Here is a 14,050-nt window from a genome sequence, read left to right on the forward strand (position 1 = left end):
TATATTTGACATTTAAAGACGTTTAAAAACAAAAGGTTTTTATTAAGGCAGATAAAGGTGAGTGGGCACGAAATTGACGTCTCTCCTTTTGAATCGCGCTCTGGCGCTATATACAATCACATTGTACATTTCGCACCTGAGCCCAAGTGAACCACACTCGAGCATGCCTCTGGAAGCCAGCAAGGGGGCGATTAACCAAACCCCGGGTAGTTTAGTTGACTACTTAGCTTACAGGACCAGACCTATAATAGATAAATACAATAAAGAGAATAGACGGACATTCAACCCGTGTCTCACAAAAGCTTTACATCTTGTTGCAAGCATTTGTGTATCTGCACTATCGTGGTTCCATTTTTATAGATTATAATTATAAATAATTTTTTCGGTTCACTTTTCTACCAATATTCATTATCCAACCTAACAAGTAACATGGACATCCCTAGAGCTCATTCAGCACTGAAGAGAGAAAGGAAATGCTGAAGCTTGTTTTTTTTTCAACCCAAGCTCTTTCCACATATCTGTTCACACGCTGAGTGACATTACAGGCACAGTTAAATTGAATCTGGGGTATTTGAGAGAAAAGCCATGTCACACTCGGCAGGGGAGGTATGGCATAGTTTAGCAGTGACGCTGGGAATCTCAGGGGTCTCGCTGGCCGTTATCGCAGCAGAACAGCTGTTACTCTGATTCAGCACATGCTTGAGCTGTGATGTAACGGCCCAACTGTAAACAGACGTCTATATGTGTGTGTGGCCTGGCCATGACCCAGAGTCAACACGCATACACAAACCCGGGCCGTCTGCCGCGGGAATGCCCCCCTTTTTTTTCCCTGTGCACAGTTGGATGAAGTAAGTGGAGAGGGAGTTGGTAATGTTTGTGTACATGAGGGAATTACCGGCAGGGCGACCTTAGCTGGCACACTTTCAAACTCTTTCCCCCCAAGCTTGTTTTCCTTTCTTAAGCGTATTTGCCGAGGGAAGTCTAGTATCCACTTTTATTGAAAGGATGCTGTAATTAATTTTCCCTTTGGGTCGATATTTACAGTGCCGTCCTAACCCAACAAAAACCTTTAGTTTAAAGAAATATTTAAGAGGAGTAGTTTGTTGTCCGAAAATTACAATTTGGTCATTATGTACTTAACCCTTAAGTGCTCATAATCCTGTATGACTTTATCTTCTGTGTAACACTGAAAAGATGATTTAAGAAATGTCAATATAATAAATGTATTAATTTTATATAAAAGCTACATTTCATCAATATTATGTGTTGTTATAATATTCATACTTGTTGCCAACACTTTAAATAGGGATGGATCAGCCGTAGATCTGTATTGGTCGATCATAGCATTATTAAATGACTCGATCGGTTCTCCCTAAATTTGCAGATCTCATCTTTCTATTTACTTTTGTCATCATAAGGCTCCTGAATGCGGGTGCAGTTTGAGACCATTTTTACGCAGTGTGAGCATTTTTAAAATTTTACAAGTTTATTTTCATGCGTTTTGACAGTTTAAACTTTCACTTGCAGCTGCTCTTGTCCGAGTACACTCGATGCACAGACACAGCATGTTATTCCCACAAGTCACTCGCACGAAAGCAAAGATCTCTCTCACGTCTTAAAGCTACAGTAACCTTATTCATTTGTCTGTAATATTAAAAAGAAAATCACTCTCTGCTCTTGACTGAAGAACTGTTGTACTTTATAAAAATCAGTAGCTGCGTTTCTATTGCAGATTTGCGCAAAATTTGAGTGTTATTTTCTGACATTTAGACTATTATACTAAACACTATTGCGAAATGACGGCTTTTACATAAATAGTTCATATGCAACAGAAACATATTTTTTCCTTTCGCAATAAGTCATTCCACATCACATCTACTGGTGTTGGTAGGTTTACTAATATTACATCCACCGCACTACACATTATTTTTAACAAAGGAGACGTATGAGTATTATGCAAACATTAATGCCAAGAAAAGCCGCTTATATTTAGGGGCAGCAAACGTAATGGGTGTTTCTTATAGGTAATAGTAGATTATTATTTTAAATCAAAAGAGATGTAGGAGTGTTATCCAAACATTATTGGCAAGAAAAGACGCTTATACTTGGGAGCAGACATGTATTGAGGTGTTTCTGGAAGGTTTTAGTACATACTGCGTCATAGTAAATACTTACTTGCATCTAGTGATGGGGAAGAGACCGCCTATGCCAAGTTCGAGTCAAGACCGAGTCTTTGAAGGGTCGAGACCAAGTCCGTTGGTTTTCAAATACAGTCGAGTCCGATTCAAAACCGAGTCTTTGAGGAAGCAAGTCTGAGTCGAGACCAAGACCATTAAAAACGTGTCAGTTTTCATATTCATGATTTAATATCACCCCAGTTAATAATCAACAGTTAGGCCTACAGACTAAGCTAGATTGTGAATTGTTTAGAGGAGCAGTCTTAACGTCTTAATATGGACTATGCTTTTACTCATCATTAAAAAAATCCCTACCACATGCATCATCTGCCTATTTTCTGGAGATAAATAAATGAGTCTGATGGCAGTAGCTTTGCATTGCACCATGGGATGTCGTTTTCAAATAATGCCCGTAAACATTGCATTTTATTATTATTGTTGTTAAAATGCGTTGGTCTCGAGGTTTCGGTTTGAAATTACGAGTCCTTCTCCTCCCGCTGTGGTCTGAGACCGAGTCAAGACCGAGTCTTTGAAGGAACAAGTCCGAGACGAGTCCAAGAAAGCAGAAATCGGTCTTGAGTCCGAGACCAGACTCGAGTACTACATCACTACTTTCATCATTTTTCGGTTGCAGTTTTGCAAAATAAATAAACCTTTTCTGAATTGCCTAAAAAATCACCTTATGCGAACATAAAAACGTTTAAAACTGCGATATGGGAGTTTTTGCGAAATGTCATGTTTCCATTGCCCGTATTTTCAATTCACAATGTCAATTTGTGCAATTTAAAGGGTAATGTAAACTAAGCTGGTGTATATTTAATTCATACACTAAAGACTGTGCAGTGTTTTATTTTCAATACTTTTAACCTTTTTAAAGGCATATTAAATTGCTCTTTGTAGAATGAATATTTGTTGTAGTTATTTATTTGATTCTCTAATCAAGCAATAATATACCTAATTAAATAATATGAAAAGGCAACATTTGTGGTATTACTTTTTCATGACTGTAACTGTTAACCTTTTTTTAGATAGAACTTACATATCAGCTCAAAGAATCATTATGGGGCACTGTTATCGGCCGATCATGATGACAAGAAATTGGTACTCGGTATCGGCTGCAAAAATCCTGATCGAAGCATCCCTTATGACAAACAAAGCAGTGGATTTTGAAGGGTTTTTCGCCCCTCTAAAACTGATAAGACCTTGGAAATGTATGAATAGTAAACCCTATTAACATCTTTTATTATTATGGTTCTTATGTTTAGGTTGAGTAATTTCACTTAAATGCCAACGAAAAGGTTATTAGTCAGTAATTGAAATGCCTTATTTTCACAAATGTCACTTTAGTCATTTCATAGGTATTTACAAAATTCATCTCTGCAAAACGCTCTAAGTGCACGCAAGCTTTTTTGGCAAAAACCTCCAATTAAAAAAAAATCCACTTCTTTGGACAAGACAAAGTAAACCATTGCAAAATCACTAAAAATGCAGCTAGAAACATTGCAAATGATGTAAAAGTCAAAGTGTAAAAAAAGAAACTGAGGCACACATTAGGGGGTGCAGTGATTCATGTGACTGCCACATTCAGGTTGTATTCAGGTCCAAGTACTCACAAAGGACCCAAGTTTGAATATGAAACACGGTTGTGCATTAGTCTTTCGTGCACTTAGTGGACTTTGCAAAAAAATCTTTGTGCCATTTAACGTTTTCTGCCAACAAGCGGTATTTTTGAATGACCTGTGGCCGGGATTAAGCGGATTAAGCAGAAATATTTGATGAACATATAATATGTGCCGAGAGCGTTTGGTTAATATCATTATCTCGTTTTTGATGGAGGTGGAGTAGCTTTTGCATCTAAGATCTTCATATTTTAGTATGTCTGTTTAATGGGAATTGAACCCATTACCTTTGCACTGCTAACATAATGCTTTACCAGTTAAGTTACAGAAACAACGAGTTAGTCATGGATTTGGAAGATGAGAGTGAATAAATCATTTTTAGGTGAACTGTTTCTTTAATCAGTCTTTGTTTGGTTTTGTCATTCACCTCGTGTGTAATTTTACGCTTGATATAAGTGCACATTGTTTTAGGCTTCAGACGCGCCTCTGCATTTCTGCTGGTGTGAATCACAGAGCCTCTGAACGAGGAGAGATGATGGGATGGTGTTACCATTACGCTGTCTAATTACTTGATTCCCATCTGAGTCAAGGCCTGATAGTTTACACTGCGAGTAAATCATGACGCAGCCCTTCTGTGCTATACAACACCCTGCTGAAGCTGAAGGGTTTCTACTTTTGTTTTGTTATAAGCGTCTTTGTTTTCTACATAGGATGCGCTGCAGGAGGGGTACGGCAGCAGGGGTCAGCCAGGAAAACCTAACCACGATGACATGGGTCTTACTCAACAGGACCGTCCATCCAGCTTACCGGTGAGACTCGCACATCTGTTCTGAGTGCTTGGAGAACCAGTTTGGCAAAGGACAATTATTTTTGTACTTTGGTCCCATTAGTGGCACAGAAATGATAAACGAATCAAATGAGGGCGAGTATTTTTGGACAGGTTCTCGTAATGTGCTGCAGGTTCCGCAGAAAGACACCTCACTCCTCACCTCACAGTTTAACCAACAGGAAGTTGGTGGGTTATGTTGCATGCAACAGCATGGAAGGCAGTGTTGTAGTCGAGTCCAACTTAAGTCCGAGTCAAGACTGGACTTGACTCTTGATCTCTGGTTTTGGTTTTGACTTGGACTTGAATTGGATTCAACTGCAATACTGATGGAAGGTCTGGCTTATTATTTATTGTCTTGTGTTGTGATGGTATCGTGTGCTTTATATAAAAAATAAATTTTTATTAGGGATCTACATTTTAAAGTTCATTGCGATATGTTACAGTATTGATTATCTCCGCCAGCGATGCAGTATTTGCTGATACATCAAACATTTCTTCGATGCAATTACGATTTGATTAATTAAAAAACAAAGAAAAATAAACACTTTTAATCAACACTAAAGAGTTTTTGCTCTTTGCTCCCCCTACAGGTTGGAAGTATAATTGTCCATTACCACTGTCGTAAATAATTTAGCCTACTGCAGCAAAGCTGGCTCTGATTGGATCGTAGGTCTGCCGTAAAGCAAGTTTTTGTATTTTTCAATTGAACTACAGGACCGCGACCCGACGGTTGGAAACTTCTTTAGTGCGCTTTTGGCCGATAAAGGGCTGCAAAGCGAATGTGAAAGTGCCGTTCACCCTGTTTCGAGTGGATGAACGACTGAAACTTTTTTGGAAACGTTATTTTAAGGTAAAAAAAAAACTCTTTAGTGTTGCTTTAATAAAAAAAAAATGAGGGAAAAAAGTCACATAAAATCAAGGTTATGATGGCAACAGGCAAAGGTTTCTGCCAATCTGTTTGTCTAATTCATTTTCCAAATATAAAATATTTCCAAACCCATGATTTGCATCTGATAACAGTCACAACGTCTTCTGCCTCTTTCGCTGTGTTTTTGCTGCTACAATCGCTAAATTCACTTGCTGACACTAGCACATGAAAATAAACGAAAATAACGCTTTGGCGGAAATGCGTAGATGGTCGTTATAAGGAATGAGGACGCAAAGAGTGTAAAAATAAAGGGACCTCATATCGATATTTTATGTGTGGCATTGATGCATCGTATCGATCCATAGCAATGTATTGTTACACCCCTCAGGGCTTGACATTAACTTTTTGAGCAACTTGTCCTTCGGACAAGCAAATTTGTGTTTCACTTGTCCATGCACAAAAGTCACTTGTCCGGATAAAGATTTATAATATAATGTATTTTTTGTGTTTTGCTAAATCACTGGCGGAGCAAGGGATTTTCAGTGGTGGCCAGGCAGGGGCCAGCAGTTGTGGCACATAAAATCTCTATCATCCATCCTTAAAATCCTTTTAAGCATTATAGGTGTGTTAATAAGAATAATGTATAACATACAATTGCTACAATACTTGAATTTTAATTCAAATGAATTGAGATTAACATACAATTTATAGTCATAATTCAACCTCATGTTTTTTTTAACTATTTGATCAAATAAAACTTTTGAAATTTACTTTGACACCAGGATTTATATCTCCCATTGCTGAAAATAATATAGAGACCAGAAAATCATGTGAATTTAGGCCACTAAAATGTATTTTACTAAGATTCATTTGGCTGCTTCTTGTTACTCTTTCTGAAGAATGATGCTATATCTGTTGCCTTTCTCTTAATTTTCCCCACATTTCAATGATTGTAGAAAAGTGTCACCTTTAATAAATGGACTAATCCGATCACCCCTGTTATTAAGTGCGAAATGGACTGTTCCAAAACTTACCGCTAGAGAGTCTGCGCAGTGTCGGAGAATAGAGCAGGTGAATGATAACGGGAAAGGAGATCGGCTGATTAGTGTAACTAGTTATAGTTTAAATAAGCAGGATTGATTCAAATCATGGGAGGTTTTGTGGACTGTGCGTGTGTTATACTAACCACACATCTATGCACATTTAATAAAGTCAACGATTTGAATACTTTGAGTGAGACATACTTGTTCTAACCGGACAAACTGTAGCCTTCAACCAAACCCGGACTAGCAATTAAAGCAAAATAATAGAAGATTTTTCAATGATTGTCTGACATAAAAACACTAAAGCAAAACATTACAATGTTTTAAAACTTATTACAATAAATGTATCTAGATTATCTGTTATATATATAAAATCAATCTTAAACCTAGCATTTACGCTGTAATGTTCGTGTGGGATTTTTAATGTATAGTGACGAACTCTGTCAGATTCAAATCGCTGTTGCGCAGCACGCACACATGTTCGTCGATCAGGTTTAATGCGCGCACAGCTTGTTTAGTAACAATAACAGTACATGTAAACGTGTGTGTCGGCGACGCGTGCCGCGCTCTCTGTTCAATATTCCGCTCTGTGTTTGCGCTGCGCGTTCTGCTCTGTCGTTAACGGCACATAACGTGAAGTAACATTGATTGAAATTTAACTTGTCCAGTCGGACAACTAATTTTCTCTTACACTTGTCCTACAAAAAATCCACTTGTCCCGGACAAGCGGACAAGCCTTAATGTCGAGCCCTGCCCCTTATTTTTATGTTACCTTAACTTACCAAATTAAGTTAAACAATTTCAACTTGTTTTTATAAGTTATCACAAGTCAAAACTTAAAGATACAATTTGTATTTATGCGCCGCTAGATGGCGCCAGATCAAACAAAAACAATGATGTTGTTTACTGACGCTCTGAAGCAGCGTGCAATTATGGGATTTGTAGTCTTTAACTCAACCGCTGATGGCCATCAATCAGAGGAGAACGAGAAATCACGTTGACGGATAAGGTAATCAAGTCTTATAAATGTTGCGTTTGATGACATCGTTTATTTCATTATGTACGTTTATATGTGATGTTCAAAACGAAATTGTTAGTCATATTGATAATACAGTATTAGTCCAAATTCGATGGTAAACACAGCACAGAATTAAGTTTTCAATGTACAATCTACAATGATTTTTCACATAATGTATTGACAGTACAAATCTTATGGTGAAGTGTCTTAAAATGACCGATTATATTGCTGTACAATACCTTTGATGTGCATATCGTCCGCGGTTAGACGTGCTGATTACAATCTACACACTAATGTTGTGATCAATATAATAGCATACGTCTTTTGGGTTACGAATCAAAACAACTCACCCATCGTGTAAAACACAAGCAGGATCAGAATCTCGGTCTAGTTAAATGTTGTCGTGAAGCTCTCTCCATCCAGATAATGCAACAACAAATTGATCCTCCCTCGTTTTGTTCCAAACTCTTCTTGGGTCGTTTGGTTGACCCGTACGCTTACAGGAGCTGACACAAGAAGCGGCAGACGGTACAGAGATATCCATAAGTTCATAAGCAAGCGCGTAGCCCGACAGGCGCTATCGCATAGTTCCGCATTTGTCCACAACACTGGCTGCGTCCGAAAACTCAAGGCAGTGAGGACTGTGAGGACTTGTTGCCTCGCTGCCTCATGAGGAAATGACTTCGGACTCGGAGGCCTGAAGGCCGCTCAGAGAAAGGCTTTCAGCCGCACTTCAAAGGCAGCGTGTTTGAAATATGAACAGAGAGCGCCTTTGTGATAACTAATCACATATTTGAAAACTACAATACTAATTTCTCGCTAGAAATGCAATTAAAATGCTTAAAAAGTGAAAATATACGTTTATTTTCACTAAATTTGTGCTCCAGCCGCTTCCTTGGCCGCCATTATATTTTCACTGTTGTCATGTGGTTTACGTCAGTAAAGGCGGTGACAAAGGGTCACATGGATATTAACGTCATTGACAGGAGACTGCACTGCCCCGTGTCAATGTTTTGAATGGAAATTTTCTCACGATTTACAAGTAGTTGAAAACATTACAGATATTGATAGTAATCAGCTGGACAAAATATATAACACTGGCCTAGTGGTTTTTGGAAATTTTACTGCAAATATCTTACAAATTGCACCTTTAATATAGTAGGTTGAATTGACTTGCAATTCCAAGTTGTTTTAACTTCATACTCAATTTTTTTTACAGTGCAGGAATCAGTGTTGTTTGCCTGTGAGACATCTTAACACAGCATTTAAGTAAACAAATGTCATCAGAACTTTAATTTTTGGGTGGACACTTCCTTTAGATGTGATTTGTGAAGATGAAAAGTTTCCAGTTACCGTCCATTTCTTAAAAATAGTAGTCCAGCCTTGAAGCTCTAGTAACGATTTTAGTGTTGGCAGCGATCATGTTGGAGAGTCATCATGGGATGCTGGGCGGCAGTCTCTGGTGCTGTCATGATGGCTTTTTGAGGTAACGTTGTTTAAAAGCCTCAGGCGGCCGACAGGACTATTTTTAAATGATTCTGACACAATGGCCCAGTGAACTCTGCCAAGGACAAAGAGAATAACAGCAATAATGAATAGCCGGTCTGCCTTTGAGCGTGTGTGTGTTTGGATAATTATCTAAGTGCCAGAGACAGTGAAAAACTACAACGGGTCAGTGGGGCTGAGAAACCACAATGTGACCCAGACACACAGTCTGAACTAAACAGATTGATAAGATTAATTAAACAGGTTTTTTTTAGTATAGGTGAATAATACAATGTTTGGATATTTGGTGCTGTCCGTTGTGGTTAAATGAACTTTGAAGATGTCTTGTGGAGCATACACTGTAAAAGATGTTATGATCAGTAAGTCATATCAACATTGTTTTATGTTACTTTACCTTAACAAACTAAAGGGATAGTTCAGTCAAAAATAAAAATGACCCCATGATTTGCAACAACTAATCAATAATGAAATTCGTTGTCAATTAATTTTTATTATCAATTAGTCATGCACCGCGGTCGGACAGCAAGGACACGCGTCTGCTTAATACAGCGCGAACTGTTCGCTTATAATTACAGTCAGGCGCTGTTTCTTCATACAACGCAAACTGCATCTTTATCAAGCGCTTCTTCTTCTTGCCGTGCAACTAGCTTGTTTAAAAGCAAGGCAGCGTTGCCAGGTCCTCTGCCTTTCGGCTGAGTTCTGAATTGGGGTACTTTTAAACGTTTTAGTTTCTGCAGGTTACAGATTGAAGGATTTGGTTCATTAGTTGTTGGTATTTGGGCTGTGAATATACATTTGGATGCTTTTGGACTAATTTTGAATGTGCATTGGGCTGGTTTTGTTACACAGATCTGGCAACTTTGACGGGTCTGACGGAAGCAAAAGTGCAAATGAACACAGTTTAATAAAGGTTTAATTTCGTTTTTTAATATATTTGTTTAATTGTTGGGTTTTCATAAAGATAGTATTGAACCACAAACTAATCATCAGTTTTAATATAAGGGGGAAATCCAGGTTTTTATTACTGTAACAACGCATGTATATCACTTTCATATCATAATGACTTATTTATTTTGTTAATAATGAATAATGTTCTCATCACAGTCTAAAATTAAAGATTAAATTGAGCAAAATTCCTCACAGCACATCCCTGAAGACTGGATTCTTTTTATTTATTTATATTTTGACATTTAAAGACATTTAAAAACTTTTTTAATTTTAAGGCTTAAAATATCAAAATCAAAAAGATTTGTAGCGTGCAAAGTTCACTTCTACACATGAATACCCTAAGTTAGTGCCTTATTTAGGTATAGTAAATTAAAAATCGAATTGAGTAAATATTTGTTTTATCCGATTAGTCGATTAATCGAAAAAAATCACCCGATTAATCAATTAATATAAGTCCTTGCTCTTTCAAGCCTTATATTGGTAGGAATCTCAAAAAAAGTCCATCCATCACAGAAGTAATCCACACGGCTCCAGTAGGCATTCTGAGGGTAATCAGTGTAATTTTGTAATAAATATAAACTGTACATATTTTGTACAAATATTTTGGGGTCGGTTTCCCAATGGTTTTCCCAAAATATGCAAATTTTCCAGCTCCCCTAGAGTTAAAGTTTAAAAATTTTTCCTATTTAAAACTTGACTCTTCTAGTTAGGCACTAAGACCGACAGCAAATTAAAAGTTGCGATTTTCTAGGTCGATAGTCAAGGACTTTGCTGCCGTAACATGGCTGCAGGGGGAGCAATGATATTACGCAATGCCCGAAAATATTGAAAGTTACCAGGGGGACTATTTTCAGGCGCTGCGTAATATCATTGCGCCTCCTGCAGCCATGTTACGGCAGCAAAGTCTTTGATTATTACGCCAGAATGTGAGCATAGTTCCTAGACATATCTGCCTAGAAAATCACAACTTTTAATTTTCCGTTGGTCTTAGTACACGATGTAACTACCATAGACTGTGAAAAAGATGGACGTAGTATCCACGACGTCACCCATAGGTTTGTGAAGATCGTTTTTGAAGCTTAAAGTAGGCGGTTCCTGCCGTCGCCATATTGGCCGCACGTCACCGCGCATTACTCGCGGATATCCGAAAAGCGTAAAGAGGCGAGGCGTGAGTAAAGCTGAGGTGGCTGGTTGCTGAAACCACGCCCACCTAGCTCGACTCTAGTGACAGCAGTGGCTGTTTACCCCTCACTCAAGTGGCCACGCCCTTAATTATGCAGAACTTTAAAGCTTAATATAATTGAAACGGATGAATTACAAAAAAATTTACCCTCCTCACAGTTGTCATGAAGGGCAAAATTAGCTATACAGACCTTTGTACCAGGCTGTTAACATATTTTTTTGCTGTAAAGTTGGGCATTTTAACATGGTGGTCTATTGGGATTGACTCCGTTTTGGAGCCAGCCTCAAGTGGCCAGTCGATGAATTGCAGTTTAAATCACTTTCGGATTGGCTTCATCAGAGAGATCGGAAGGTTGCCCCTCGGTATCAACAGAAGAGTCAAGTTTTAAATAGGTAAAATATCAAAACTCTTTGGGGTTTTTCTAGCGCGATGTTAAATGGTCTAATCAGATTCAATGGATTGTGCTAAGCTAAAAGTGCTAGCGCCAGACCCAGAGATCAGCTGAATGGATTCCAAAACGATAAAAATCAAATGTTTAACTTTAGGGGAGCTGGAAAATGAGCATATTTTCAAAAAAAGTGGACTGTGCCTTTAAGGCCTAGTCCTGGATTAATTTAAACCCTGTCTGGGAAACTGTCCCTTAGTGTTTGGTAGGTGATGCATATGGAAAGTAAGGGCCTGTAGTGCATTAATTTAGCAAAATTAGGGTAAAACATCAGAAAAATCCCTAAGTATTGCGTTTTCAGGGTTGTATTGGTCTGATTTTGATTTTGTATGATAAGGTTTTCAACACATCTGAAGGACTTGCGTAAGCTTATTTTAGCATATTTTATCTGTGTATCTCTTAGACTGCTTTAGTTAGACTGCTTCATAATCAGTACACATCTGCCTTCACTTCCCCGCTTTGCCTTTGAAGCCGTGGTGCTGATGGTGGCGTTTCCTAGCAACATGTCGACTAACGGCCCACAACTGTGCACTGATGTCATTTCGAGTTATTCCTCTGATGGAATTTATGGCAAGTGAAAGTAGGATTAACTTGATGACAGACAGAAAACATGGGAAATGTGTATCTTTGTTACGCACGTTAAAACGAAATAATTTATGTTGATAATAATTAAGAATGTTGATCCTGCATGCATTAAACGCTGGAGCAAATTTGCCCTTCGGTCTTCTCCACCTGGTCGCGCTCCTAATCGCACAATCCCCGTAAAATCGGACGTGATTTTTAAACGGATTCGGCTCATTGTCTTTTATTTGCCAAAGCACGATGTAATCCACTTTACTGGCACCAAAACAGCGTGAGCTTAGCTTGGCGTAATCCACTCTCCTGACTGCAAAAAGACCTTGACATTTTTTTTCTGCAACATTTTTGAAGTAAGGAATGATAGTAAGATGTGGCATTCAGCATAGCTACTTTTACCCTTGGAGGTATTGAGCTCCTGGCGTGCTATGTGAAGTTGAAGCTTTTGAGATCAAAAACAGCTTTGAAATGAAAGTGCTATAGGCAGAACTTTACAGTCATCTCACATGTAGATGATAGTTTGTGCAGTTCGCATGTAATTGATTTTATACCGTGCGTCTTTGTTGCAGTGTGTGTGATTACGGTACGATACTGTATACTCAGTATTATGCAGAAACAAAAAGTTAGAAACGTGTCACCCTCTTGACTTTGTCTGTGGTCCGTACCATTTAAGCACCAAATAAAATCTGAATACTTCAGAGTAAAAAACAAAACAAAATTAATATAACATTTCTAAAATTATAACTAAAATTATATAATATGGTGAATGCACTGTAAACTACTTTGAATGAAAATGTCTACCAAATGCACATTCATCAGAGCTGTTTGTTCTTCTCTGAGCGCTTATCGCTTTGCTTTTTGGTCCCCTCATTCTTTTCCTTTCTGTATTTGAAGGTGTCGCTCTGAACTCTCTTTATTTGGCAATCCTGTACCATCAGATGGAGATTTGTCATTCCTGATGTGTGTGATAATGGATTCTTTGAGAGGAGATGTTCCTTACATTAAAATCATGACACAGTTTTCTACCTCCAGAGGCTTCATTAGAAAGTGCGTGAGAGAGAGAGAGAGAGAGAGAGAGAGCACCAATCAGAGTTTAATTAGAGAACAATGAGTTTGGAGGGGTGAATCATTGGCACCATTTTTTTACTTCTCTTTATTCTTTGCTTCATTTTTTTCCTTGTGTCTCTTGTGCACTGTGTTCGTCTGAACGGCTGTGTTTGGAGTGGAATAGCAGTTTACTATAAAAAATACTAAGCAAGTTTTAAGCTTTTTTCATATTGAAAAGGTTTCAAACATTAGCATGCCACATTGTTTGTATGCTATTGTATATGTAAGGAATAATTGACGACGGGCCGTTGAATTATAAGAAAATAATGCACACCCAAAGGTGGAATTGCGGCATGATGTGTTGGTGCATTATTTTTAAATAAGAGTCATTCATTGTGATTATACCACGGTAACCACAAACATTGCCCTGGTGCCTATTTTTAAGACATTTGGATAGGTGTGCGGTAAACAGAAAATTAATCAACACCTATGGAACAATCAGCCAATCAGAATACAGCATTTAACAGGCCCGTGGTATACGTTTGTGTACTATGCTTATTGTTGGCTCTTATTGTCGGTAAAATGCTTTCTTAATATCTTTAGATTAAAGCATCTGCTACGTAAATAAATGTAAAATATATTTGTTACATGTTTGCATTATTCCTTATGTAATGTCAAAGTCTGCTCTTAAATATTTTTTTCTTCCTTTAAGGGCCATTTTCATATAATTCTATTTCTATTCTGTGCTACTCTGCTATTCTATTCTATTCTGTTCTATTCTATTCTATTCT

The 14,050-nt window shown here is 38.0% G+C and overlaps 1 protein-coding gene across 7 annotated transcripts in view; it reads left to right on the forward strand.

Annotated features, from left to right (window-relative positions):
- arid1b (AT-rich interactive domain 1B) overlaps positions 1-14,050 on the forward strand; it is a 103,548-nt gene that overhangs the window by 26,662 nt on the left and 62,836 nt on the right. For 6 of the 7 annotated variants that reach the window (XM_073855666.1, XM_073855668.1, XM_073855669.1 and 3 more), the window contains exon 4: positions 4,507-4,605. The exons of the other annotated variant lie outside the window; for it this stretch is intronic. In XM_073855666.1, the coding sequence (XP_073711767.1) occupies positions 4,507-4,605 (99 nt within the window). The remainder of the gene's footprint in view (positions 1-4,506; positions 4,606-14,050) is intronic. 7 annotated transcript variants of the gene reach the window in all.

Source organism: Misgurnus anguillicaudatus, chromosome 18, assembly GCF_027580225.2.
Source record: "Misgurnus anguillicaudatus chromosome 18, ASM2758022v2, whole genome shotgun sequence".
NCBI lineage: Eukaryota > Metazoa > Chordata > Actinopteri > Cypriniformes > Cobitidae > Misgurnus > Misgurnus anguillicaudatus.